The sequence below is a fragment of the Leptopilina boulardi genome, unplaced genomic scaffold (assembly GCF_019393585.1).
Source record: "Leptopilina boulardi isolate dan_hultmark-lab unplaced genomic scaffold, ZJU_Lbou_2.1 LbouV2_204, whole genome shotgun sequence".
NCBI classification, from domain to species: Eukaryota; Metazoa; Arthropoda; class Insecta; order Hymenoptera; family Figitidae; genus Leptopilina; species Leptopilina boulardi.
Window position 1 is genome coordinate 1866375 of NW_026137757.1, and position 27406 is coordinate 1893780.

A 27406-nucleotide genomic window follows, 5' to 3' on the forward strand; every position below is an offset into this window, starting at 1 on the left:
CGATTCAAGAGAAGAGTGGTCCAGGTAAGGTTCCCTAATGTCTATAAATGATTTGCTCAGGAGATGATCAGTTAACTGTGTGGAGTCCTTTTCTGTCTGAATTCTCCTTGGCTTCATAATGGATCCTTTCCTTACCACCTTCTCTTCTGGTTCGATGACATTAGTCCTGAAACGGGTGAAAGGGGTGGATTGTGCAAACGGTATTGATGAGGGCCCTGGAGTGGTGTTTTCGGGCAACGTTTGCTGTTCATCTTGTGAGACCTCGAATAATTCCGGTAATTCTTTGAATCTAACGATACTTCCTTTCTTAGATTCACTTGGACGGCTAGTTAGTGGGGTTTCCTTTGAATTTACTGTGAGTGTTGAAAGTGGCCGGGGATCTGAGGGAATGTCAAGCATTTCCACGTGTTGCTTTTCCACTCGGCTTCGATTAAATTCATCCAAGAATTTTTTAACTCTTTCCGGAAGTCCGTCTTCGTATTCAGTCGCAAGGTCAAAACTCTTCAAATAATCTAAATGCTCCTGATCGTCTTCACCATCGGAAACTTATTGTCTTCTGGGAGTTTGATCTAATCCTTCATAGTCCCAAAATAAAGTGTTGTTTGTAGGATTAGAAACATTCGTTGGCGCACCGGCTAACGATTCGTTGAATTTATAAATAGATTCATTCACACCTTGAATCAGCTTCTGTGTTTCGGTTTTAGGCTCTTCTTCCTGATCACAGGATTCACTGCTGATGTTGATTCTTCGTTGTCCCTTGATGATCACTTGATCCGGAGGTAACTCTTCGGATTCCAACTCGGACGATGATGACGAATCCGGCTCGGGGTCTTTCAAGGTCCCTTCTCTTGCCAATTGATCGGCATTCTCATTACCAGGAATTCCTTCGTGACCAGGGACATGTTCCCAAATTACATCGAGGGGTTCGAGAGCTTTCATTAACTTTTCATATACTTTTCGGTTCTTAACGGGTTTATTTTCCGTAGTTTTCCAATCGTTCTGTTGCCATCTTGGAACCCATTCCTTTACACTCTGCACTAGATATTTTGAGTCCGTCTTGATTCTCAATTTTCGGATTCCAGCTTTCCTTGCTTGTCGCGCAGCGACGGTAGCTGCTTCGATTTCTGAAGCGTTGTTGGTCTGCTTACCCTTGTAGCGCTGTGAGATGTTGAGGGGATGATTAGGTCCGAACCAAACACCGATTCCAGCTCTCGGGCTGGATCCTCCATTTTCGCAGCAGGCTCCATCGACGTAGACGTCGGTATACGAGTCAAGACCCTTGTCCTTGGAAGTGGAAGGTTGAACTGGTGAAATATGGAGTGGGAGATGAGGAAAGGCGCTGTAGTCTCTTCGAAACACAGGGGGATCGGAATCCTCTGCTGCTTGTCCTTCATTTTCGCTTTCCGATTCTTCTTCCGAAGTTGTCTTAGTTGTTGAGGATGGAGAGTCCGTATCCTTAGGACTTGCAGAGGTTGCATACTTGCGCGGGCGCAAGCGTTTAGCGATGCAGCTTTCATTCGCTTGATTCATCAAAGGGCTTCGAGTGGGATGGAAGCTGTCGTCATCTAAGGGTGTTGTCGATTTTGTGCTACCTTTTGGTCTCCCTGGACCTCTGGGTTCAGCTTTGGGATTGGTGATAACCTTACGCTTTTGACCGCTTGGGTTGATTGTCTTAATTTGTGCAGGTCCCTCCTTTGGGTCCTTGGGCCTTTTTAGTATTGTATACTTCGGTTGTATTCCTTGACTCGTGGATGGCTGTGCTGACACTCCTCCAACCATTGTCGACTTTCTCGTGGTTCGAGGATCGAAAACTTTAGACTTTGTTCCCGTTCTAACCGGCACTTTCGGCTTCAGTCCTTCCTGAAGACTCCTAGTTCTTTCAGAAAGTCGAGTGGACCTTACAGGGTTTTTTGCAGCTTTACCTTTGTCCGTTGGGTCACTAGGATTCACTCGCGCACTTTCTTGTTCCTTACTGGTAGGAGAGCGGGTAATGGGTAGAGCACGATAGATCTTCGGTTGTTCGATCGGGGTTTCAACACTAGGGTTCACTTCACTTGAGGGTTCTGACACAGCTAGGTTGTGATCTAGTCCTTCGAGGTCGGAATAAGATAATTCAGACCAGTTGGAGTCAGAACTACAACCTGATTCACCTGAAAGATCAGCAGGATTGTTTGATAAAGCTTCGACAATTCTGTTGATCTTTCCAGGCTTGCATTCGAACTTGTATTGATAATTCTGAAGACGAATTCTCCATCTCTGAATTCTGGCCCCGGGATTATCAATATACGTCATCCAATGAACTGGTTCGAAATCACAAGCTAGAATAAAATCTCTTCCGTAGAGATAAGGCCTAAAATGTTCCATTGCGTATAGTATACCAAGGCACTCCTTTTCAGCCTTTGGATATTTTTGTTCGTTGGCATTTAAGATTTTTGAATAATACGCGACAGGCAAATCAACATTGTCTTTTTCCTGAGTCAAAATCGCACCTATGGCATGCTCTGAAGCGTCGCAGGTTAATTTAAAGGTCGTACTAAAATCTGGGTATTGGAGGATGGGTTTGCTGCACAAATATCGTCTCAGTCGAGAAAAACTGTCCTTTTGGGCTTTTTCCCATTTCCACACAACATCCTTTTTTAGTAATTCGGTTAGGGGTTTCGCGAGCTTGGCGTAATCTTTTATGAATCGCCTGTAGTATCCGGAAAGACCGAGAAAACTCTTAATGTCTCGAGGCGTTTTTGGTTGTGGAAAATTTTTTATCGCAATGATCTTATTTGGGTTAGGTTTCACACCTTCTTCGCTAATAATATGTCCAAGGTAAGCTACTTCCGGTTTTAGGAATTCGCACTTGTCGGGTTGTAGTTTTAAATTGGCGTCTCTTAGTCTGTTAAATAATCTGCGGGCTCTTTTGTCGTGTTCTTCCAGGGTGTCTGAATATACTATAATATCGTCCAAATACACAAAGGCTTCAGCATCCAGCATGGTGTTAAGGACGCTGTTGAGTAGTCTTTGGAATGTGGGGGGGGCATTTTTGATACCCATTGGCATTCTCTTATATTCAAAATGTCCGTTGCGCGACGAGAAAGCGGTTTTATGCCTATCATCGGGGTGTGTTTCCACTTGGTGGAAACCACTAGCGAGGTCGAATACAGTAAAATATCGCGCACTACCTAATTTGTCGAACACGGAAATAATGCTGGGGAGGGGGAAAGCGTCTCCCACAATGTTTTCATTTAGGGCCCGATAGTCTACAACAACACGCCACTTTTTCTCACCCGATGCATCTAGTTTTTTAGGCACGATTAGCAAAGGAGCGTTGAAAGGGGAGTTCGAGTGTCCGATTATGCCACTATCGAATTGTTTTTTTAATTGCGTATCTATTTGCCCTAAGGCTTCGAATGGTGATCTGTACTGTTTTTTATGAATCACCTTGTTTTCAATCATTGGTATCCTATGTTGGATAAGGTTGGTGCAAGAGAGCATTTCACCATTTAAATGAAATATGTCTGCATAATCCTCCACCCATTTGGAAACGATTTTTCGTTCGTCCGGGGCCAAATGAGCTAAGAATAATGCATTCTTGACTTTAATGACCCTATCGGCATAGGTACTATCAGGAGTTGGGGAGAAGTCTTCAAGGTCGGAATTCGAAAGTTCTTCGCCTGGGAATTTACAGAAATCGAAAGGAATTAATTCCTGTGGATTGATTTTAACATTGATATCTTCCTCAGTGGTATTGATGGCCATTGCATGGCATATTCCATCTTTGTTGGTTACCACGGCCTCTCCCAGATAAAGACCTTCGGGGTTTCTATTCGAGGAAGATATCCTAGTTTTAATTCGGGGTTTAAGGTGTCGATCGCTATCGGGGTTCGAGTTCGAGATTTAATCCGCAGGATTCGAGCAAAAGGTTTGATTTCAGATTTCAAGGCTTTCCTTGCTTCCAGTGATTCCTTATCAACGAAGGGGATAGGGGTCACTGGATCAGACACTGTTACCAAGGTGTTATGTCTGAAGGAAATTTGTGCTTGCTCTTTTCGTAGATACGGTCTTCCGAGAATTCCATGTGTAGAAATTGGAAAATTATTTCGGACCACATGAAATTCTACAGGAATACTAGAGATTGTTAAATCAATGGTCCCTAGGGTCCTTACGGCGTGATTGGTTATTCCTGAAATCTCAATACACTTATCTCTAACAAGTGTGAGTTTAGGATCCAATGCACACAGTTTAATAAGATTCGTATCGGACCCTGGGTCTACGAGGAGCATAATCTTTTCATGCCTGAATTCTGGGGCTCTTACATGGACTACTGGGGAGTCCTGGGTCTCTGTTCCTGTTCTAAAGACCCGACACTGTTCTCGAAGAATTGAACGCGGTTCTGACGCTGCGGGGTTGGGCTCGCTGCTGCGTCTTGACGACGAGCCATTGGGTAGTTTAAATTTCCCGTTGGAGCGGGGGAAATTGCTCTCGGAGGAGTCACACTAGGTCGGTAGTTTTGGTTCTGCCTGGGGTGTTGGTTGTGTGACTGCAGTTGAGGTTGGATAGGTTGTTGAGCTGGATATTGGAAGGGTTGATTTGGATAGTATTGGGGATTGTGGGATGGGATAATTGGATGAGGAGAGGGGTAGGGAAAAGGTGGAGGGTACTGGGGCATCATTGATTTGTAAAACTGCCCAAGTTGCTCAGGAGTGAGTTGAAGGACGTTGGAATGTCGATGGTTTGGTGTGGGGTTTTGAGAAGTTATTTCTCGGTCTGATCTTCCCTTCCCTCCAGAGCTGCGCTGCTCTAATTGTTTCGAATAAGGGCTTGGGGAGCGCGGTCTGTCCTCTGCTCGCGATATGTGGTATGAGGAGGAACGCGGTCTGTCGAGGTAATTATCTCGTTCTTCAGCATGAAGTGCGTACTCTAGAGCTTCCTCGATATTGCGTGGGTTGCGCGCGTCTACGAATTTTGATATTTCCGTAGGCAAACCCTTAATATAAGCGTCTAGGGCACATTCTACAATTGGTTGTAGAATGATATCGCACTCCCTGCGTCTAACGTTCCTGTTTTCAGTGTTAACCTCTTTGTAGATCTTACCATACTTGGGTTCAAGGGCTTGTCGAGCTCCGCTAATCAGGTCTTGCAAACGATCATAGTAATCATTCGCGTTTTCTGTCTGTTTTTGCTTTATGGTCACGATATTTTCGAAGTACCATTGATATTTCTTTGTTTGCGCGAAACGTTTCTTCAAATGTTCTAATAATTCCGCTAGTGAGTGGAATTCTTTATGTTTACAACTCGCATGAGCTTGGCCATCTAACCGACTTAAAACTGCTCTTATAAATTCCGGTTCAGCTACATCAGTGATGAAAAGTCCCGCTCGTTTTACCGCCTGAACGAATTCTCGTAGGGGTGGTTGTTTTCGTTTTAAGGTTAGTTGTTTTGTTAGTTTTGACAAACAGATAGTCATTTCAAGATAGAAAAGGAGAGGAGAGAAGAATTTTAATAGTAGTGTGAGTGTAGAATAAAATGCTTATTTGAATATCGCAAGGTGAGGATAACGCCACCGCGGAAATTCCTGCAGCTTGATGCGAAAGAGAAAAAAAAATAAACAAGATGTTGTGATTTAAACTTAAGTTTTAGTCCCTTGGGAAATGAATTAGAATTTCTTCGAAATGTTTCTACCTTTTGAATTTTCTTCGTTCTGATTTTGATTGTATTTATTATTAATTTCACGGAATTTTATACAAAATCTACCTTTCTTGTTCTTTTTCAGTATTTCAGTGGGGACGGAATAAGGGGCCCAGTTCGAGCCTTCATTAGACATGTTAGGAGGTCCCTATTTAGTCTATAATTTTAAGCTTTGCATCAATTGTTCTAATTTTAGCATAGATGAATTTATTCTAACAGCCTTGTCACTTTCTTCACCGATTAATCGAAAATAAAAGTCTAGTCTTCCTCTTAATGTTCTTAAACGGGATTCCTGGAGGATGTTTAACCTTCTTAATTTATTTCCCTCGCGTATGAGGTATGCCAAATATCCTTGTAATTCTAACAAAAACTCTTCGGAGTTATCAAAAGGAATCTCTTTCCACTCGGGAGTCATTTATATTTAATTTCTTTTAAAGTTAATTTTTTAAATTCGACAACAAGGTTATCTATACTATTTTGTTGCTCGCTTATTTTCTTCTCGTATTCCTGAATTTTTTCCGAAAAAGAAGCATTTGAATCCGCGAGAGTGGCTAACCAAAGTGACAAAAATTTTGTTCTTTTCTCTAATCTCTCAATCTGGCAAGACGAGGCTGAATGATGAAAGACAAGTTGATTATAAAATTTCTCTACGTTTTCCACCCTCTCGATTATCTCATCCCATTGATCTTGAGAAAAACCCGTAGGAATTCTAGTAAATCGGGGAAACATTGATCTTACCAAATTAAAGAATGTGACGCAAAAAAAAATATTTTTTTTTTTTTATTTACTGTAACTAACAAAATAATATAAATCCAACACAACGAACAACTTGTTGCTAATCGCGATTTCCAATAATATATGGTCGGGGTTGTCTCTGGTTTCTAATTCTTCTCAAATTTCTTCGTCTGATAGCCTCTTCGATAGGAATGACTCCTGGAGGTGGAGGAATCACTTCAGTAAAAATTGGGGGCTGAAACCCAGAGATGGGAACAATGTCAGGAATTGGTTTTCGATAGCACATTCAGGGAAACGATTCTCAGTCAATGATCATGATGTCACTGTCATAGTCAATCGTAGCGTCTGAGTTGCTGTCAGGTTGGTTGTTGTGATTATTTACTGTCGGTTGCCTGATGTGATTTTCCTGGGCATAGGCTAATTGACGTTGCCCTAGGGCTTCTTCAATGTCAAGGTCCATTTCATTAATAGGGAGTTGTGGCAAGACTGGAATGGGTTGTATGACTGCAGCCTGTCTTGGGATTGGTGTAACTCTACAAATCAGTCGAGACCTTATTGGTGGATTCGTAAGATTATAATATAATTCTGATCCAGGTGTTTTGGTTGCTCCTTGTGCGCAATTATCGTGTCGTTTACCGGCACGTTTTCCTCTTTTGGGTTTTGTAGGATTAGAGGACATTTTGGAAAAACATTCTGGAGTAGGTTATTAGATTTCAAAATTTCTTTTTTTTTTTTTTGAAATAAATAGTGTAGCAAGTTTAACAAATTCAGCGCGGAAGCTCTCCTAGGCGGGAGATCAGTACTTACAACAGCGCTTCTGAGTGTAAGAAAGTAAAAAGGAAATGGTTTCCTCTTTACTTAATTTCCGAAGAGGTCACTCAGATTCGACAAGGAAGTGTTCCCAATCTTACGGCCTTGTACCCACAACCAGCGATTTTGATTCACTAATTGTTAAAACTAGTGAAAACTAATTTTAACAGTCACGTGTTTGAAACACTATTTTGATTTAGAAGTTAGGGACTTAGCTGTAAAGGAATTAGAAGGAATTACTGGTTAGCCATTAAAGTCCCAAATCAATTGCGCTTTTTACTCCCAAAATACCTGGGGTTACCAAGCAACTCTCTGAGTAAAAGGGGTGCACGACGTGGAAACACAATTCGGTGTTTTCGAACTGTAAGTAAACAACGCCCAAAATCTCGGCGTAATTGTTGTTAATGCAATCTCCAGTAGGGTGACCAAGAATAGGACAGTTATGTTTTAATTCAGTCTTGCAAATGTAGTTGTTTTTGACATTACAGTTAACGGGGATGGTTGTCACTTCGTGTTGTAAATTTTCTGAGGATATTGTAATCGTTACATCAGAGTCGTCGTCAATTGGAATCGTCATGTTTCACAGTTTTGGGCATAATAACGCAGAATAAAACAAATGTCGAGTTATTCCGATAAAGGTTTTCGAAATTTTGATAAAGGGATATTGACAGCTTCTATGCTTCTAACGAGAAGAACCTGATCTGATGTTCGAGTGACAAGATCCGCTGATCTTACAAGATTAAGGGAGAGTTTCCTCAACTCGTTCTGATTTACAAGAGCGTGATCAAGAAGTGGATGAAGTGGGTTGTATGTCAAAAAATAATGTGCCCTTGGTCGTTCTACAAGCTGTCTTCGTCTTATATGTCGCGTAATGGGAACTTCTTGAACTGAAATGCAGTGCGGTTCAGGAAAAGCGTTTTCGTTGATCACAGGTATACTTTTTACGACCGGTTCAGCACTAGCTTCTGTTTTTACAACTCGAAGGGATTCTAATTCGATTTTTGATTTTTCCAAACTTCCCAACTTAGTGCCCTTAATTATTTTTTTGTTTCGTGATTGATTTCGTTTCTTAGAACGACCACCACGAGGTCTAACCTTTTTTGACATGTCTAGAAAAATACATGACTTGAATAGTGAAAAGAAGAAATAAAACCTTTCAACCCGGACAAAATTCTCCTTATTCAATACAAAATAATTTTCCGGAGCCAATGTTATGAATTCGGATTATGTCATCATCGACGACCAAGGTCGGAGAGCCAAAATCAAATTAGGATTATGTCATCATCAACGACCTGAGTCGGAGAGCCAAAATCCGTAATTTTACTTATTCAAACAATGTCATCACGTACTAATCATTTAATACTGAAATTTTTTAGAACGTTTGCCGCGTATCCCTGGTTTATTAGGCATAACAGAAAGAATTCATGATCTTGAGAAAACCAGTAGTATTTCTAATTGTTTTGATTTTATTTCTGATCAATTAACTGAAATCAACTTTCTATTGTGATCAAGTCGTCATCAACAACCGTAGTTGGAGAGCCAAGATCACGATCGGAAATAAGTCGTCATCAACGATAAATATCGGAGAGCCGAATTTCCAATTTACAAGAAAAGATATTCCGTTTATGATCGTCAACCCCACCGCTGCCACCATCAGCTTGTTACAAACCAGAAATTTATTTATTTAAATTTTATTTTATTTAAATCGAGCTTTTGAGATGGCCCTAAATTTTAGTTTGGGGGAGGCACCAAGCTGCCAAGGTCTGAAGGACCCTGTTTAAATTTTGCGGGATCGTTATCTTACTTTTAAAAGTTGTGCTCTGCTTCGTTGTTTTCTTTGAATATTTGGTTGAAAATCAATTAGTTATGGTGTTAAAGCAAAAGGAGTTCAGTTGAAAGGTAAGTAAAATTTAGTAATTTTATTTATATTTGTTCTTTTATTCAGGAAAGAAAATATTGTGGTTAACAAGTGAATGTAAAAGTTTAATACAAATAGAGCGGTTAATGTTGAACGATACAGAATTTACTTACGACTACCGACGTCAGCTAGAGATATTCTTGTTGTCGTCGGGCAAGAACGCTTTTAATTACACTTAACTTGGTTGTCTTTACAACCTATTGTTCGAATTTTACAGGTTAAATTATTTGGTTTACCCGAATAAAATGTTTTTAACACTGCGTTGTGGGGCCACTGCAACGAAACGGCGCAGGCGCTACACGCACGGACTGGCCGGTTATTTATTAAACAAAATTCGGTTTAGTGAAATATATTTACTAAACCGAATTTCTCCCGCTACAGCTCTCACGTGGACTTCGTCGGTTAGAAGACTTCTATTTTATTTTTCGTCCGCCTTTCGTGTTATACTTTTAATCTAAGTTCTACACGGGGGTCCGACGCGCAGACGGGCTAAGTCGCGGCGTTCTTGAGGTCTCGCAACACTTACCAGGCTAGAGCCAGGAGATGTTGCTCGGAAGAGTCAAGAAGTTGTACTGCAATTAATTAGATTTTGCGACTAGCCTCTAGTCCTTGCCTTCAGTGTCAAGGTGGGGAAAACGAAAATTTAGATGGAAGTAGGGGAAAATTCCTGGGCCCGGTGGGAGTTGCAATTTTGCTGATCTTTTTGATTCCCATGCAGGCTCCGTGAGAACGGAAATGGTCTGTTAATATGATACATTTCTGAAAATTATTTTAAAATAATTAAATTAAATTATAATTTACTTAACAAAATTATAATTTAATAACATAAATTACAATATTATTTAACAAAATTATAATCCAATTTCATTATAAATGGTGTAATAATTTATTGCAATTATTACAACCCATATAGAGGATAGCAAGTAGGTTTTACGCACAGATAAGGCAGCGAGTAGAGGCAAGCATTGCGCGTGTGTGTTAGTGCCCGTAGCACGACGAGTCCCATGGTGGTGTGAGTCTTGTAACCGAGAACCCACGAGCGCACCGTAGTTTATGCACGGCTGTTTCGTGTCCGTATGTGTTGCGCTGGTCGTCCCCCCACACATACACCACAAGCGGTGAATTGTATATGTTCGAATGTATATTTTCTTTTTTTTTTTTTTTTTTGCATTTACTGTTACATATATATTTTCTTTAATATAATTCCTTTTGTATTCGTTACATCATTTTTTTCTTTAATATAATTCCTTTTGTATTCGTTACATCATTTTTCTTATAAAACGTAGTCTTGTTCGCGCAATGTTGCATCTCGACATTTTCTTCGCAACATTGCTGCAGCAAATACGCGTGGTGCTTGAACGAGATGGATGACTAATATTGCAACTATGTTGATTTTCGCCATGATGCTTCACAACATTGTTACAATGTTTCCAATAATAAAAGACATATGTAACGATGATAAAATAGATGTGCAACCTTGCGACAGTGATATTTTTCGCTATCTGGCTTCATAACACTGTCACAAGGTTACCCTCTAGAGACATATATCATTTTTTTTTTCTTTTTTTTTTTTTAACTTAATTTATAATATTTTATATTTGAAAGAAGGGTGCCGAGCAAAGAGTATTAGCGAGCTGCCGACGGTTCCTTATCAGGGTGTCAGGTATCCGTAAACAAGATCTTGCCTCTCATAGCGAGTCTTGTCGACGAAAAGAGATTAAAATATAATAGGCAGTGTTGCCGAATATTAATTGAATTTTAAATGGTTGCAGTGAAGCAACTAAATATGTAACAGTGCTACAGCTGTATGAGATAAATTATTTACAATTGCAAACTTTAAATAAATCATTAAAAGTTCCCCTTTACTTATAACTATTGGCGTAGAAATAATATTTAATGTTTCAGGGGAATGTATAATTTTATATAATTCATTGTTAGCAAAAAGTGGATTGAAAATTTCACTTCCATCTGCATCAATTTCCATACTCTCTTCAATTTCGTTAATGGGAAAGTCATAAGGATAGTTTTCGTTGTCGCTGTCATCATCTTCGCTGTTACTGTCGGAAAAGTCTTCAATTGTTTCTTCGTATTCACTTTCACGTTCGTTAGAATAAACATTATTATCATGATTAGCATAATTATCATCATGATCAGAATTATTTTTATCACCTTCGCTATTATCATTAGCAACAACATCTTGATCAGCAGAATTCAAATGCATGTTGCATGGGGAATAATCTTCTTCAGCATCTTGCTCAGCAGAATTCAAATGCATGTTGCAAGGGGGATAATCTTCTTCAACATCTTCGCATATCTATAAGAACATTGTTATAATTGGGAAATTATTATTAAATTTTGAAGGTTATTATTATACAAAAATAAAATTTTAATTATTTATATATTACTTTTGTTTAATTAAAAAAACATTGAGAAAACAGAGTGTTTGTTCCTTTACATTTTAAAGTGTCGTAATTTTTGGCCTAGCCACTGCTCCTCAGAGTATTAATAGGAGTATTAAAGAGACTCTCTGGTGTAGAATTAGTAAGTAGCATACTATTTTAAACTCTTATAGTGAAAAAATATTTCGGTTACTGTAAAAAATCTTTTCTGACATTTTTTTTCTCATAAGAAAAGAATTATGTAATTTTTGTTTGAGAATTATCAGTTTACTTTCGCAGTTGATATGACTTTTTCCAAAAGATGCATTTTTTGCAAGATAATTTCCTACTCTATTTTAGATTTTAACAGATTTAGACCATTGATAAGATTGGTAAAAAAGTATTGAGTGAAGCGGTTGAAACAGTGAAATTTGTTAGTGAAATGGAAAAAAACAAAATTTGTCAAATGTGGCTACATTGACCATATAAATGAATGAGGTAAGTTTAAATGTACTAAAAGCAATCTACTGTTCACTAATAGAAAGTTCCTAGAAAAATCTGGTAAATTAAAACATTCAGCACATTTGACACAAATTTTGAATATTTACAGTTTTATGAAAAATAATATATTTTTTAATTAAATTTATTGGACATCTTGGATCTGCTATTTTCAGTTATATAAATGTGACTTTAAGTTCATAATCAGCGATCACGAAAATATTACGCAACACTTTAAGGGTGGGGAACGGTGAATTAATTTGTGACAACCTGCAGAAAAAGTGTCTCTAATTAATGTAATAATGTGTGACATGGGGAGGAGGGGGTTAGAAATCGTCAAAAATAGTGTTATGTAATATATATGTTCGGCCCTTCAGCCAAATCTTACTTAGTTCATAACTTTATCAATAGCTGTACAAAAAAATTTGGTTTAATAATTCTTTTTCTTGTCGATATTATAAAAAAATGTTTACACTTTTTATAGTAATTTTTACAAACGCGATGTATTTTGGATTATAATTTGTTGGTTTTTACAAGTACGAAGGCTACATTTTAGAAAAATGGAAAAGAATGATATTGCTTACAGAGTCACTGAAAGAAACGTCATTCAACTGTCCAGTGGTCACAGATTAATGCTTTACACATATATCAAACACCTTAAATAATTATATTTAATTTCGCGTTTTCGGCACATGTTCACGATTCTGTTAAAGAACAACTTTTTAAAACAAAAAAAAAGTTGTTTTAAATTTTTTACCAGAAAGTCTCTTTGCAGTTGTAATTTGGTCTTTAATATATACATAAGATTTCTTGAAATATTAAAAGAATCAATTAAAATGTAATTACTTGTTCTTCATAATCGTTGCATTCATTTTCTTTTGCTGCTTTCTTTGTTCGATCTCCTGCCTGTAAAAGTTTGAAGAAGTTTTTTTTAAATTTAAAATATCGAATTGTAATTAATATTCGTTTTATGCAAAAAATAAATTATAATATAATCATATGATTACCTATTTCTTATTTAAATCTTAATATAAAAGTTTAAAGAAAAAATAATGTTTAACTCCACTTACAACCAAGGACAAAAATGACAAAAGATCAGCCGATTTTTATGTATACAACCAGCTCAAGTCCATCTTTGAACTTAAAATCATACTGTGAATTCTAAAATTTTGCCATAATTCAAAGTTTGTAAGTAAGTGGTATCAGTGAAAGTGGACTGAAATCAAGATTCAGCTTTTACATTGTAATTATAGCTTACTGGCAACAGTCTTGATTTGTGTATATAAGATTTGGCAGTTCGGACAATTGAGCAAACGGCTTGCTCAATTGTCTAAAATGCATTTGGACAATTGGGGTGTTTGTTCAATTGTCCAATGCATTATGCCCAATCATCCGCAATATTTCTCGTGTCTAAAGAGCTGCTAAAATAATATGAAAAACTATTGAAACATTGAAAAAACGGTAGAAAATGCATAATTCTTGATATATACAGAAAAAGAAAGTATAAAAATACCGCGATCAAGGAAAAGGAAAGAGTTTTCCGAAAAATCACTTTTTAACTGACAGTATACTGCTGTACTTGACAATTTATGGGTAAAGAAGAGAAGATTATGAAAATGAGTGACACTTCATTACCGACTTAAGGGGGGAACACCAGTTGTAACTCAAGAAATAATGCTTTTTACAAGTATATTTTCCAAAAGAACAATGAATCTTTTTAAAGAATACTATTTATTAGTTAAAAGTACATGTTAAAAGCTGTAATTTAAAAGAAAAAAAAATTTTTTTTTAACAAAAACTTTTAGAGATATGAGCCATTGAAGTGGCGCCTTAAGAAAAAAGGCGAATTGCGGTGACCAGCATTCTGCAAGTATACTTCGTCTGAAATACAAAAATGAAATTGATTTACATTTATTATAAGATAATCTAGTTCGTGATCGAAGGATTTAAAAAAAAAATTTGACAAAATGGCGACCTGTCAAAGTCGAAAGTATGATTTTCGTTAAAAAAATACGGTCGATTTTCAGCTATATAAAAAAAGTTTTGCATAATAAAAAAAATCCTTCGATCACGAACTGCACTTATATGTGTAAATGAAGCACACTAAATTTTAAATAAATCGGTTTAATGGTATTCGAGTAATCGTGGTCACCGACTTGGAAAATGTCATTTTGAGAAAAACGCATTCAAAGTTTCAACTTACTTTTTTTTGTTCAGAAGAAATTTTGTTTCCAATTTACAAAGAGTCATCGATTCCTGGACCATATAATAACTCTTCCGCAGTGGTTGCCGTTTCTAAATCATAGGAAAAGGCCATCTGTCGTTAGGGTCAGGTATACTTTAAGAAAATGCAAAAAAAAAAAATCGATTTTTCGAAAGTTACAACTGGTGTTCCCCCCTTAATTTAAATAATTAAATTAATTTGAAATAATTAAACTAATTTTTAATTTAATTAATTTAATTAAAATTTAAATAAATATATTTAAATTAGTACTAAAAAAATATAAACATATAATAAAAACATAACAATGAATGAAATATAAAGGTAAGAAAATTTTTAATTCAATTAATTCAATAATTATTCCTTTTTGCTTCCTCTGGAGGAAGCTATGTAGTCCTTCAAATTATGAAATTATTAGAAATGCACCAAACAAATTTTTTTCTATTTATAAATGTCATATATAAGTCCCTGATCAATTGTCCGGATGTATGTATGTGTGTGTGTATGTGTGTGTGTGGATCCATTTTTTTGTGAACACGATAACTTTAATACGTTTTAACGGATTTGGCTAAAATTTGGTACGTATATTTGTCACATCAATATCTCAAAATGGACACAATGATTTTAGAAAATACCAACAAAAAAATTTTTTTTGGCATTTTTTCAAAAAAATCGATTTTAATCGAAAAAATTTATTGAAAGCAAAATTAAAGGCAATACATAGTAAAATCGTATTCCTCATATCAAGACGAATCGATTGGTATATATAAAGTTTATATTTCATTGAAATTTAAAGAATAAATTAAAAAATTCAAAATTCAAAAATTCATATTTTAGTTAAAAAAGTTTTTGTGAACACGATATCGTTAATACGTTTTAACGGATTTGGCTAAAATTCGGTATGTACATTTGTCACATTAATATCTCAAAATGAACACAACAATTTTAGAAAGTACCCCCTAAAAAAAATTTTTTTTTTACTTTTTTTCAAAAAATCGATTTTAGTAAAAAAATTGTTTCAAAGCTAAAATATTGCTTCAAATGTAATGTTTTATTTTATTTACCCATGTTTTATTTTCAAGAAAAATCCTGTTGAAAAATCCTGAGCCGAATTTTTTAATAGTAATATAATTTGATTTTATAATATTATTATTATTTTATTTTTTATTACTATTTTTTAATTTTTATAAATAAAGCATATTTGCCATTTACAATGTGCAGAAAAGGTTAAATGATTATACGTTGACAAACCGATTGTTTTTTTTTATCTTCTATCTATATATTTTTTTCAAAATTAAATTGTATTACTTCTTGTTTATTAAAAAATTAGGGTCAAGATTTTTCAAAAGGATTTTTGTTGAAAATAAAACATGGGTAAATAAAATAAAACATTACATTTATTATTACATTATTATTATCTACAATAAATAATTGAATTTTTCAGTGTTTGAATTTATAACAAATTTCTTTTATAAACAAATTCAACAAATTCAAACTAAAAAGATTGAACCGGAATCTGCTGTAACGGAAAAAGCGATTATACCGGAATAAAAAAAAAAGATATATTTTTTGAAATCATTTATCATATTTTAAAAATAATATGTATATAAATTATTAATTTATTGCTTCCTCCAAGAGGAAGCAAATCTTTTGCTTTGCGCAATGAGGAAGCAAAATGTTCATGAAATGAACATAAACTTCTTTTATAAAAAGGGACCCCCATCTTGTTTAAAAAATCAGAAAGAAATCTACTATTATATTTTACCATTCGACAAATATTGAAAGTCGATAATGAAGTGTCACTCATTTTCATAATCTTCTCTTCTTTACCCATAAATTGTCAAGTACAGCAGTATACTGTCAGTTAAAAAGTGATTTTTCGGAAAACTCTTTCCTTTTCCTCGATCGCGGTATTTTTATACTTTCTTTTTCTGTATATGGGCATATCTCTAGAACTTTTAAACTTTATGTTATCGCTCATTATGATACCTTAAGAGTTTTTTAAATAATTTTTCAGTACCATAATTTGACCGATTATAGGGCTTTTTAAATGTATCATGCGTTATATAATTTTTTTAATTATGTAGGAAATGACGAACGTAAGTTAAAGTGGTGAAATCGACAGTTTCTAGTGTGTGATATTGACTGTTTTTTTAGTTTATAGACTGTAACTTTTTTATCGAAACATTGTGTGTCTTGTGGCTTGCAATAGAAGTAGGTGGGAGTATAAAGAACTAAAAAATCCATGAAACAATGATGTGCCTCAAATTGAATAAAAACTATGTAGCTTCAAACTTGCGAGACAACTTTTTCAAAATTTCTACAAGTTAACAGTTAAACTGATATAACTTTTTTAACGAAGGTTTTTGAGTAACGGCACAACGGGATTATATTTTCTACCTAATAAGAAGTAATTTGAACCTATACAGGAATGTGTGCTTCCTTTACACAAAGAATGCAATGACTTCAAACATTAAATTTTAAAACGTAACTCATATCAAAAAACTACATATTTGAAAAGCACATGTTGAATTTTGCTTCTAAATGCTCCCAACTCATTGTAATCTCTTCTCATGCATTATAAAAGTATACAGAAAAATCGTTAACCTTTGCACACTTCATTGAAACTGTATAATTAATAATGAACATAAACCTAAACTGTCCGACGCATAGTTTGTGAACACGCTAAAAAAACTTTGTATAAACTAGCGAAAATAATCTCTGGAACAGTTATAAGTATAGTTAATATCGCCTTAGCGATAATCCATTTTTGCTAGAATAGAGAAAATAAAATTTTCTATTAGATTTAACTATACTAAATATATATATTATGAATAGAATATAAATACAGTATCTCTGAAACAGTATTTATTTTAACTATCATGGAGATATTCAATTTCCTTAAGAAAATGAAAATAGTGACTATTTTAGATATTGTTAAACGTTATAATTAATCTATTAAATAGATTTCCTTATTCTATAAATATTGTACTTTTGTTATGTCACTGTTCATAAATTTTTTAGCGTGAAGAAAAGTAAGTATTAACTAATAGATGTGTTTAAATCTGGCTGATATTTCTCACTCGAAGGTTTTTGGGGTCGCTGCGACTACTAATCTGAATTTTAAATTTTCCAAAATTCAAAATGGCGAATCCAATATGGCGGACGACTTTTTAAAAAAGTGATCCCATTGGCCTCAAATTTGTTACTCGGGAGTTTTTGGGGTCGCTGATTATGAATCTAAACTTTGTTTTTCAAAATTCAAAATGGCGGATCCAATATGGCGGATGACTTTTAAAAAAATTGATCCAATTGGCCTGAAATTCGTTACTCGGGGGTTTTTTGCGTCGCTGACTACGAATCTGAACTTAGTTTTACAAAATTCATAATGGCGGATTCAATATGGCGGATGACTTTTTACAAAATTGATCCCATTGGGCTAAAATTTGTTACTCGGGGGTTTATGGGGTCGCTGATTACGAATCTGAACTTAATTTTTCAAAATTCAAAATGGTGAATCCAAAATTGCAAACAAAATTTTTTAAAAAATTAAATTTTTAAAAATTCAAAAATTGTTATAAACTACATTTACTTATGACTTAATAAGCCATAGGACATAAAATTTTCGAAACTGTAGCATTAAATCATTTTAAAGGTAACAAAAAGTAGTAGCGACCCAAAAAACCCCCGAGTAACAAATTTCAGACAAATTCGATCAATTTTTTTAAAAGTCGTCCGCCATATTGGATCCGCCATTTTGAATTTTGAAAAACTAACGTCGGATTTGTATTCAGCGACCAAAAAAATCCGCGAGTAACAAATTTCAGTCAGTTTTAAACACATCTAGAAATTTTGGGCAGGTTTTTTGCAATAAGGCCCACTGTGCTGCTTAAAAATGTGTAAAAATGAGTTACGCAAATTTTTTTATAGTATTTGATCAATACTGAAGACAATAAAATTTGTTTCACGAATGTGCCATGAAAAAAAATTAATTTTTCTAATATCTCAAAGTTTAAAAGTTCTAGAGATATGCCCTTATATCAAGAATTATGCATTTTCTACCGTTTTTTCAATGTTTCAATAGTTTTTCATATTATTTTAGCAGCTTTTTAAACACGAGAAATATTGCGCATGATTGGGCATAATGCATTGGACAATTGAACAAACACTCCAATTGTCCAAATGCATTTTAGACAATTGAGCAAGCCGTTTGCTCAATTGTCCGAACTGCTATCTTAAAAAATCCTTTTTTACTGGGATAATATTATCCGAATATTTCCTTCATATTATGGTGAAATGTTACCTTTATATATGGTGTTATGATAAGGTACTATTATCTAATATTAGTTACAATATTGCCATGCAACGGACATGTTTATGAGAAGACGCCAATCATAGCACAGGCCTACAAAATTTTGGATTGTGTCAGACCCCGAAATCGAAATAGTCATTTCCGATGTATTTTGTCACGATGAATCCAAAAATGATAACGAAATTGTTCCATCACGTCAGCGTTCTGAGATATTCTAACCTAAAAGCGTGAAAAATGCCGTTTGTGGCAATATTAGACACTCTATAAAATCGTCAAAAAAAATTTTTTATCATTTGTCCAAATTTTAATTAAAAATACTATATTTTCTCTTTAAAAATTTTCTAGACCTGATCCGATGAGATTTTTTTTCTTTAAGGTACAGCCATTTGAATTTTACGTTGCATCAACTAAAATCCCTTTAAAAACGAAAAATAAATTGCAAAGTACTTATAGCACTGAAATTTGTTACTCGGGGGTTTTTGGGGTCGCTGATTACGAATCCGATGTCAGATTTTGAAAATCTGATATTAGATTCATATCAGCGACCCAAAAAACCCCCGAGTAATAAGTTTCAGGCAAATCTAGTAAATTTTCTAAATAAGAGTCCGCCATGTTGAATTTTAACATTTTTGATCTGACATCGGATTCGTAATCAGCGACCCCAAAAACCCCCGAGTAACAAGTTTCAGTTCTATAAGTACTTTGCAATTTATTTTTCGTTTTTAAAGGGATTTTAGTTGATGCAACGTAAAATTCAAATGGCTGTATCTTAGAGAAAAAAAATCGGATCGTATCGGGCCTAGAAAATTTTGTCAGAGGAAATATAGTACTTTCAATTAAAATTTGGACCAATGATTAAAAAAAATTTTTTGACGATTTTATAGTGTCTAATATTGCCAAAAACGGCATTTTTTACACTTTCAGGTTAGAATATCTCAAAACGCTGACGTGATGGAACAATTTCGTTGACATTTTTGGATTCAGCGTGACAAAATACATCGGAAATGACTACTCCGGTTTCTAGGTCTGAAATTTGTAGACCTGTGTAGTCTAATAGAAACGGAACTGACTCGTTTGAATGAAGTGAAATTGATGTAAAAACTTTTTTCCAACCAGATTTTCTTTAAAGTCACACAATTTTATCATATTCTGTCAACGTATGTATCTTAAATATTACAAAAATAAGAAAAATGTTTAAATCAATATAGAAATACGATTGCAAAATGAAAAATTGAAATTTAATGTAAGACAGGTTACAATAATTTTATATACTTTTTCAAGTAAGAAGTTTCAAGAAAATCTGATTGACTTTTTTGAAAATTTGTTTTTCATATTGTATCCGACATCTTACATTATAACAATTTTATTAAATCTTTTAGTAAAGTTATTGAAATTCGGTGTCGCGTCTAAACTGAGTATGGAAGTTACGGTGAATTATTTTTTCTAACCTTGAATTCTTTTCACCTGAATTGTTTGAATTTACGTTTATTGATTCTAGTTGTCATTATAAATGAATAAAGTGATCCCATGTAAAAAATTTACTGAAAGTCACTTCCAGAAATTTTCACAAATTTTTGTAAAAAACCAGCAGATGTACATGAACGACGCGAAACACATAATCCTAAAAGGCCAATGTCTCAAAAGACTCCTACAAATATTGAAAAGTGAGTATTATAAGGGCATATCTCTAGAACCTTTAACTTTAATGTCCCTCGCATATATTTTGGTAATTTTAATAAATTTTTCGTTGGTTTTTGTTGGAAATATTAATGCTTGATACAATCAATCATTTCCAAAAGATTCCACTTTAATTTATTAAATACATAAATAATTATTTCAATTTTAATACGCGATTTTTAACAATGTCTACTTGTCCTTAACCATACTTTCTGATGCTTTAAACGATATAGTTTTAGATTTAATAAAAATTACTAATTCTGAAATATGTTTTTTCAATGTTAATTAATCGGTGAACACATTTTCGCAGTGAAATTAATGTTTTATTAATTGTGAAAAAATTTATAAGCTTTTAAAAGTTGTCCCTCACTTTTAACCATTTCGACCGTAATCATCGTATAATTGATTTTTCTTTTATAAGACAAGCGGCACGTTAAAATAACTTATGGGAAATCAAAGATCAAGTTACTATAATTATTTTGAGACATAATAAATTGATGTGCTTCATGTCTTCAAAAAACTATTATAAGTTAAATAAACGAAAACACGCGTGGACAAAATTTGAAAACAACCGTAATACGATTGATACTTCATGAAAATCAAATAAAAGTATTCGAAAAGTACTTGTATATATTTTCACATGTGCCATTTAACATCCCGTGAATGTGCTTCGAGAAAAAATACTTTATTGCAAAGATAATGTAAAAATATTCATCAATTACGGTCGACCGTGATCGACCGAAATTTTTTAGAAAGAAATTGTTATGTACGAAGTTGCCGATTATAATTTTTTTTATAGAAACTGTCATTAATTATTAAAACCTGAAGGTTAAGTTTTAATGTTTATTTCGAGACATAAAAATGGATCCAAAAAAATTCATTCTGAAAAAAGATAAAATGCGAGAGAAAAGAAAAATAGAAAAGGAAAAAAGAGAAAAGAAATTGGAAAGTTTACGAATATTAAATTTAAATAGAAAAAAGTCTATGAAAATCGTATGGTAAATTTTAAAAATTACAATTTTACATTTTTAAAACAATTCACTATAATAAAAATCTATTTTAAAATGTAATGTAAATATTCAAATAAAAAATTTATATATCTAGTTAATTTTTGACACATGCTTTTATACCCAGTGCATTATTTCAGTATTTTATTATTCATATAAATATTGAAAATATTAAACGAATTTTATTGCTTTTGCTTCCTCGTGGAGGAAGCTATGTAGTCCTTTCGTTTATAAACTTTTTAAAAATGGTGAAAACAAATTTTCCTCTATATAGAAACATGTTATATGAGATCCTGATCAATTGTCCGGATGTATGTATGTGTGTGTGTATGTGTGTGTGTGTGTGTGTGTGTGTGTGTGTGTGTGGATCGTTTTTGTGAACACGATATCTTTAACAGGTTTTAATGGATTTGGATAAAATTTGGTAGGCTTATTTAACACATTAATCTCTCAAAAATGACGAGAGGATTTTTAAAAATACCCCAAAAAAAAAATTTTATCGTCTTTTTTCCAAAAATTTTTTTTTAATTGAAAAAATTTTTAAATCGAAAAATTTAAGGTAATATATAATATAATCGTCTTCTTTATGTCAAGATGAATCGATTGATATATATAAAGTATAGATTTGATTGAAATTTAAAGAATTAAAGAAAGTTAAAAAATCAAAAATTCTCATTTTAGCTAAAAAATGATGTGTTTATTTAAATTCATGTTTATATATGAAATAATTTTATTCCCTGCATTGAAACGAATTGGTTGGTATATATAAAGTATAGATTTGATTTAAAATTTGAGAATTAATAGAAATTGAAAAATCGAAAATTCATATTTTAGCTAAAAAATTTTGTGTTTTTTTTAAATTCAAGTTGATGAATAAAATAATTGTATTCCTTGCATTAAAACGAATCGATTCGTATATATAAAGTTTATGTTACACTCAAAATTAATTAAAATTTTCTTTATTTTTCAAAAAATTTAATTAATTTAAAACATTTTTAACTCGAAATTTTTTAAATCAATCAATTGAATTGGACAAATTCATTGCTTCCTTCACGAGGAAGCGAATTTTTCGCTTCACACAATGAGGAAGCATAATGTTTATGAAATAAACATAAAGGACCCCCTCCTTGTTTAAAATTATAACCCCTTAGAAAATTCCCTTCAACTGTTTTTCATCCTAAAAAGCAAACACCTGTTGAATATTTTTTTGTTACAGGTTAAAAATAATTCTCAATTTGAAATATTTATAACTTTTTGAAGACAACTTGTTTTATCTGTCCACTTGTATAATTGGAAAGCTTAGTTCTTGAAGTTTATGTAGACAGGGTTTCAATACTGTGCTCAAAAAAAAAAAAAAATTTTTTCTTATTGAAAAGTTAAAGGTTTCAAAGATATGCCCATGTATACTATAGACATTTATACTTCGAATTATAGATTAATAATGTAGAATCACATTCTGCACGTATGAAACTAATTTTTTAAGCAAAAGAAATTGTAAAAAAAGTTTTTTTTACCCGAGTTTTTTTTGCTTGAGTACCGGTATAAACATTTTCTAATTTTATTTTAAAGCAGATTTTAGCTTTAAAATACTGTTGGTGAAAAATTTTGAATATACTGATGTGTACCTCTTCAGATCATGCATGGTAGGTCCGATCAGTTTTTATGCCATTAGCATATCTGATCATTGATATTTTCTGAAATACTGGATAACGTACTTCTTTAACTATTTTTTCACAAAGGAACAAACGCGCGTCGCGCGATTATTTTTTTCTACTCAACCTTAAAATTGTATATTTACTTATCTTAAAGCTGATATCATCAGAAGTCTTATCGGTATATACATTTTATAATGGCACTTTTAAGATAAACTACTCATAACATAAGCGTTAGACACTTTGTGAATAGTGAACAAAAACTTTGTGAAATGCACGTTTCGTTAAAAGAAATGTTTCTTAAAAGAGGAAATAGTTTTATTATATGCTTTATTATTCTGCTTCTTCGTAACGTATTATCAGGTATGAATGAAAAAATTTCCTAAGTTATTTAAAAATAGTTTTTTATTATGGCAATTAATATGACAAGTTTTGACCATTGGCATATTCTTTTCTTGTTAAGAACTAACTTTTTAAGTGGTACCCGTCATCTTTGGAAGCAGTTTTCGTGTCTTTACAGATAGTGAGTTAAAATTGTTCTGAAAGTTTTTTTGTCTCTTTATGTTTAGGTCATTTCCACTAATTTTTTCAAAGTGATCACAATGTTTAATGCATAAAAATAAGCTGTCATTAATAACTTTCGAAATTTAAAAAAAAATTCGCATAAGTATTCGATGTATTAATTATTGTATGATATTTTTAAAATAATTTAATTTTATCTAAAATTAATCTTTTATTATTTTATCTATTACTTTATTTTGTGTAAGTTATCTTTCTTTTTCATATTTCATAATTTAAATAAAGAATTTTCTAAATAAAATATGTCTTTTTCTTTAATTTTCAATGGTGGAGCACAACTGTCAACTGTTTTTGAAATGTCATAAATCCAGTATTTTCGAAAAACAAGCAAAATTTCTATTTCCGTTTTAAATTTTAATGAATTCATTATGCCAATTCCCTGGAGAATTAGGAAAACCGTATTCATTCGAACCGAATACACGGAAAGATATGCTATCGAAATTTCAGTCATAAACTTATGGTTGAGATTTCTGGTTGAATTGGTTATACAGTCTATCAACCCTTCTAGAAAAAATCAATTAAACACGATTCAGAACGATTGAGTACAAAATTTTTTTAATCGTTTTGAATTGTTTTCAATTGGAGTATATATTTTTTCAATTGATTCGAATTGTTTTCAATCGTGTAAAATAAGTTAAACTTTTTCAATTGTTTTTAATCGGGTGCTATCGGGAGAACGATATACGCACATGCGCAAATAGTTAATTATATAAGAAAAGTGTTGAATCAAACAGGAAAGATGTTTTTCTTATAAGTCTTTTGTAATATATAGTTTGTTCTATTCGTGCGTATGTGTCAAATATTTAAAATCTAAAGTAAAATTTCTAGTGATATGGATAATGTCAATATGTTTACATATCCTATACATGAACAAATTAAACATGACAATCTTTGAGTTGTTAATACATAACCTCAAAAAAATAAAAATAAATAAATGGGTACGTAAAAAAATACATATAAACAGAAATTAAATAAATAATTAGGTACATATAAAAATAAATATAAGAAAAAATTCTATTCCTTGCATTTTAAAATAATTTCAGTTTTTAATTTTTTTTTAAGAACAAAATTTTTAGTTTTTTTAAACTTTATGTGTCCAGCAGCTTTTCAAAAAAATTTAGCAAAAAAATTATTCAGTATAAATTTTGTTCGAAGTTCACCTAAACTCCTTCCAACAACAAAAAACCATAATTTTTCAATTAAATATTTTCAAAAATTGTAATCAAATTCTTTAAAAAGTTCAATTGTTTTCAATTAAATTTTACAAAATTTCAATTATTTAAAAATAATAAGTCAAAACCTTTCAATTCTAACACTTCCAAAATTGAATTACTTCTATTAAATTCTATAATTATTTTATTTATAAAAAATTTTAACTAATACTTTTTGAAAATTTTATCATAAATTTAAAAAAAAAATATTTTTTATTAAAAACTTTGATTGCAACTCTTCGAAATATAAATTTTTTCTAAAAATTTTAAATTAAAATTCTTTACAAACTTATTTTGTGCTAGAAACGGATGTTAAAGCCGTTACATTTGTATAAAGTTTTTCATTCATTAAAATATTTTCAAAATTTTCAATTTAAAATCACCAGAAATTTAATTATTTCTAATGAATCTTATAATTATTGTAGATCTTCCAATGTTCGATTATTTAAAAAAATTCAATATTGACTGAAATTAAAAAAAAATTTAAGTAATTCAATTTAAAACAATACTTGATGTATCTGTCAAAAATTATTTTTTAAACATTTTTTCGATAAATTATAAATGAGAAACATTTCGTCTTGTGCAGTTTCATTCATAGATAAATTAAAAAATAACTTTTAATTAATTTTTGTTAAAATATATGATTTTCTTCTGTGGTGACAAATACATTGATAAATATTTTAATTTTGTAGTTCGGAAAATAATCTTTGAAATAATTATATACTAGCGATATATTCCTCGCTCGCTGACGCTCGCTCGGTTGAAGTTTTACTTTTTTTTCTTTACGTATTGTAGTTTATTCATATGTATATTTATTTTTTGTTTTAAATTATTATTTCATTATAAATTATAATAATTCAATTTTTTTAATTTTCAAATTACTTTTTAAAAAAAATTTAATTTAATGTAATAAAACAAATTTTATATGTCTGTTGACTTAAATTCTGATTTTATTCTACAATATTGATTGTAAATTGTTTCTCTTTTTTTCAATTGCTACTAAATGCTATGTAAGGAAAACTGGTAAGGGCCTTACCACTTTTCCTAACGAATACCCTACTTTTTAATATTATATAGTATTCAAATTTGTAAATCTAAAAATATATTTTTAATTCAATATAATTAATTAGTACTATTAATTGATTATTTTATTAAATATATAATCGAACTGATCTTCGTATTTATCAAAGCCAAAACGCATGTTAAATCGTTTTAGCTATCTCCGTAATCAATGATTTAAAAATCTAAAAGGGTTATATCTTCGGAAGTGTGCATTGATTGAGTGCATTTGTGTAAAATTGGGAGTGACATGAGATGCTTTATTCTTTGTTTTTTAGAAAAATTGTCAAGAATTTATAATTTAAAATTCAAATTTTATAAATATTTTTAAAAAAATTTTATGGTGTTGCTGTTAATGAAAAATTATAATACAATGTAATGAATATAAACATGAAACATCAATTCAAAAAACAAGATTTATTGATTCATTATATCGAAAAAAATAAACATATATCAAATTTTAAATTATTATTGTTAAATAATAATTAAATTCTTAAATCATAAGAAGTCTTATTTGTGTCAAAGTCATTTGCGACGCCATAATTACAGTCATGCATGAAATTATTAACATTTTTTCATTTTCCATTTCCATTTTTTAATATTATATAATAAAGGAACCCAAGCAGCACGGTGTATCCCCTCAACATCCCTTGAATATCACCGTGGAATATTCCAATGATTTTCTAAGAAAACCAAAAAAAAAATATATATCCAAGCAATATTGAGGGAATATTCCAGTGATATGGATGAAATATTCCACGGTTATATTAAATTAAATTTTTTTTAATCTTCCTGATTATTTAAATAACAATTTATAACACAATTCCATGATTTCAACACATTAATAAAGTGGTTCATTTAATGAAAATATTTAGCTTCTTCATCTTGATTAACAGAACTTATACTATTAGTTTTAAAAAATTAAAAATTTTCATTTTTTGTGAAAAATAATGCCAGCAATTATATTCTGACAAAAATCAATTAAAATGTTTATATAGGAAAAAGTTATTTAAAAAATTCAATTAAAAAATAAGGAGAAATGTAAAAGATATCGAAAAATGAAAAAAAAATTAAGAATGAAGAAATAAAATTACAAAATATTGAAAAATGTAAAGAATATCGAGAAAATTGTAGAAAAAGAAAATTAGAAGCCAATAATAATATTAATTTAAAATGTTTGAAGTTAGCAAATAATATAGTAATTTGGATGTTATTTGTTAATTTTGTCCAGCTAAGCATTTTCTTTCAGAAATGCCAGAGGATAAAAAGTTTAGTACATGTTGTCATAAAGGCAAAGTTTTGTTAACTGAATATCCATTACCCCCGGTAGAATTAAAGGAAATAGTTTGTGGTCAAACTGCATTTAGTAATCATTATAAAAAATGTATAAGAAGCTACAACAATACAATAGCGTTCGCAACCTTTGTGCAACATATGCTTCTCTACAAAATAAAGGTCCTCAAGTCTTTAAAATGTGTGGTCAAATTTACCATAACACATATTCATTACATCCCAAAGAAAATGAATTCAGAAAGTATGGTCAACTGTATATAATTGACAATGAATTAGCTACACAAAGTCGTAAAGATATTAATAATAACTGCAGAAATGATATTTTATCTAATTTAGATAAGTTGATCAGAAAAATTAACCCTTATGCTAAAGCGTACAAA

The 27406-nt window shown here is 32.0% G+C and overlaps 2 protein-coding genes across 5 annotated transcripts in view; one reads left to right on the plus strand and one right to left on the minus strand.

Moving 5' to 3' along the window:
• Positions 1-9176: 9176 nt before the first annotated feature.
• LOC127278486 (uncharacterized protein DDB_G0290685-like) lies at positions 9177-23012 on the minus strand. Of its 2 annotated transcripts, XM_051300221.1 has the most exons (3): positions 22858-23012; positions 12862-12921; positions 9177-11453 (listed from the first exon to the last, which is right to left on the minus strand). In XM_051300221.1, exon 3 carries the CDS (start codon positions 11412-11414, stop codon positions 10920-10922), a length of 495 nt encoding a protein of 164 aa, XP_051156178.1. In that variant the 5' UTR covers positions 11415-11453; positions 12862-12921; positions 22858-23012; the 3' UTR covers positions 9177-10919. The 2 variants fall into 2 exon arrangements, 1 of the variants encoding a protein (XP_051156178.1); XR_007842496.1 differs by lacking the exons at positions 9177-11453; positions 12862-12921 and adding an exon at positions 14110-14310.
• Positions 23013-23093: 81 nt separating this feature from the next.
• The window catches only part of LOC127278485 (uncharacterized), a 141717-nt gene continuing 137404 nt past the window's right edge, over positions 23094-27406 (plus strand). For all 3 annotated transcript variants that reach the window (XM_051300217.1, XM_051300220.1, XM_051300218.1), the window contains exon 1: positions 23094-23247. In XM_051300217.1, the coding sequence (XP_051156174.1) occupies positions 23157-23247 (91 nt within the window). In that variant the 5' untranslated portion in view covers positions 23094-23156. The remainder of the gene's footprint in view (positions 23248-27406) is intronic.

Bases quoted from the DNA above. Each gene is read 5' to 3' on its own strand.
- LOC127278486 (XM_051300221.1), bottom strand. From the start codon at position 11,414: ATGCATTTGAATTCTGCTGAGCAAGATGCTGAAGAAGATTATTCCCCA.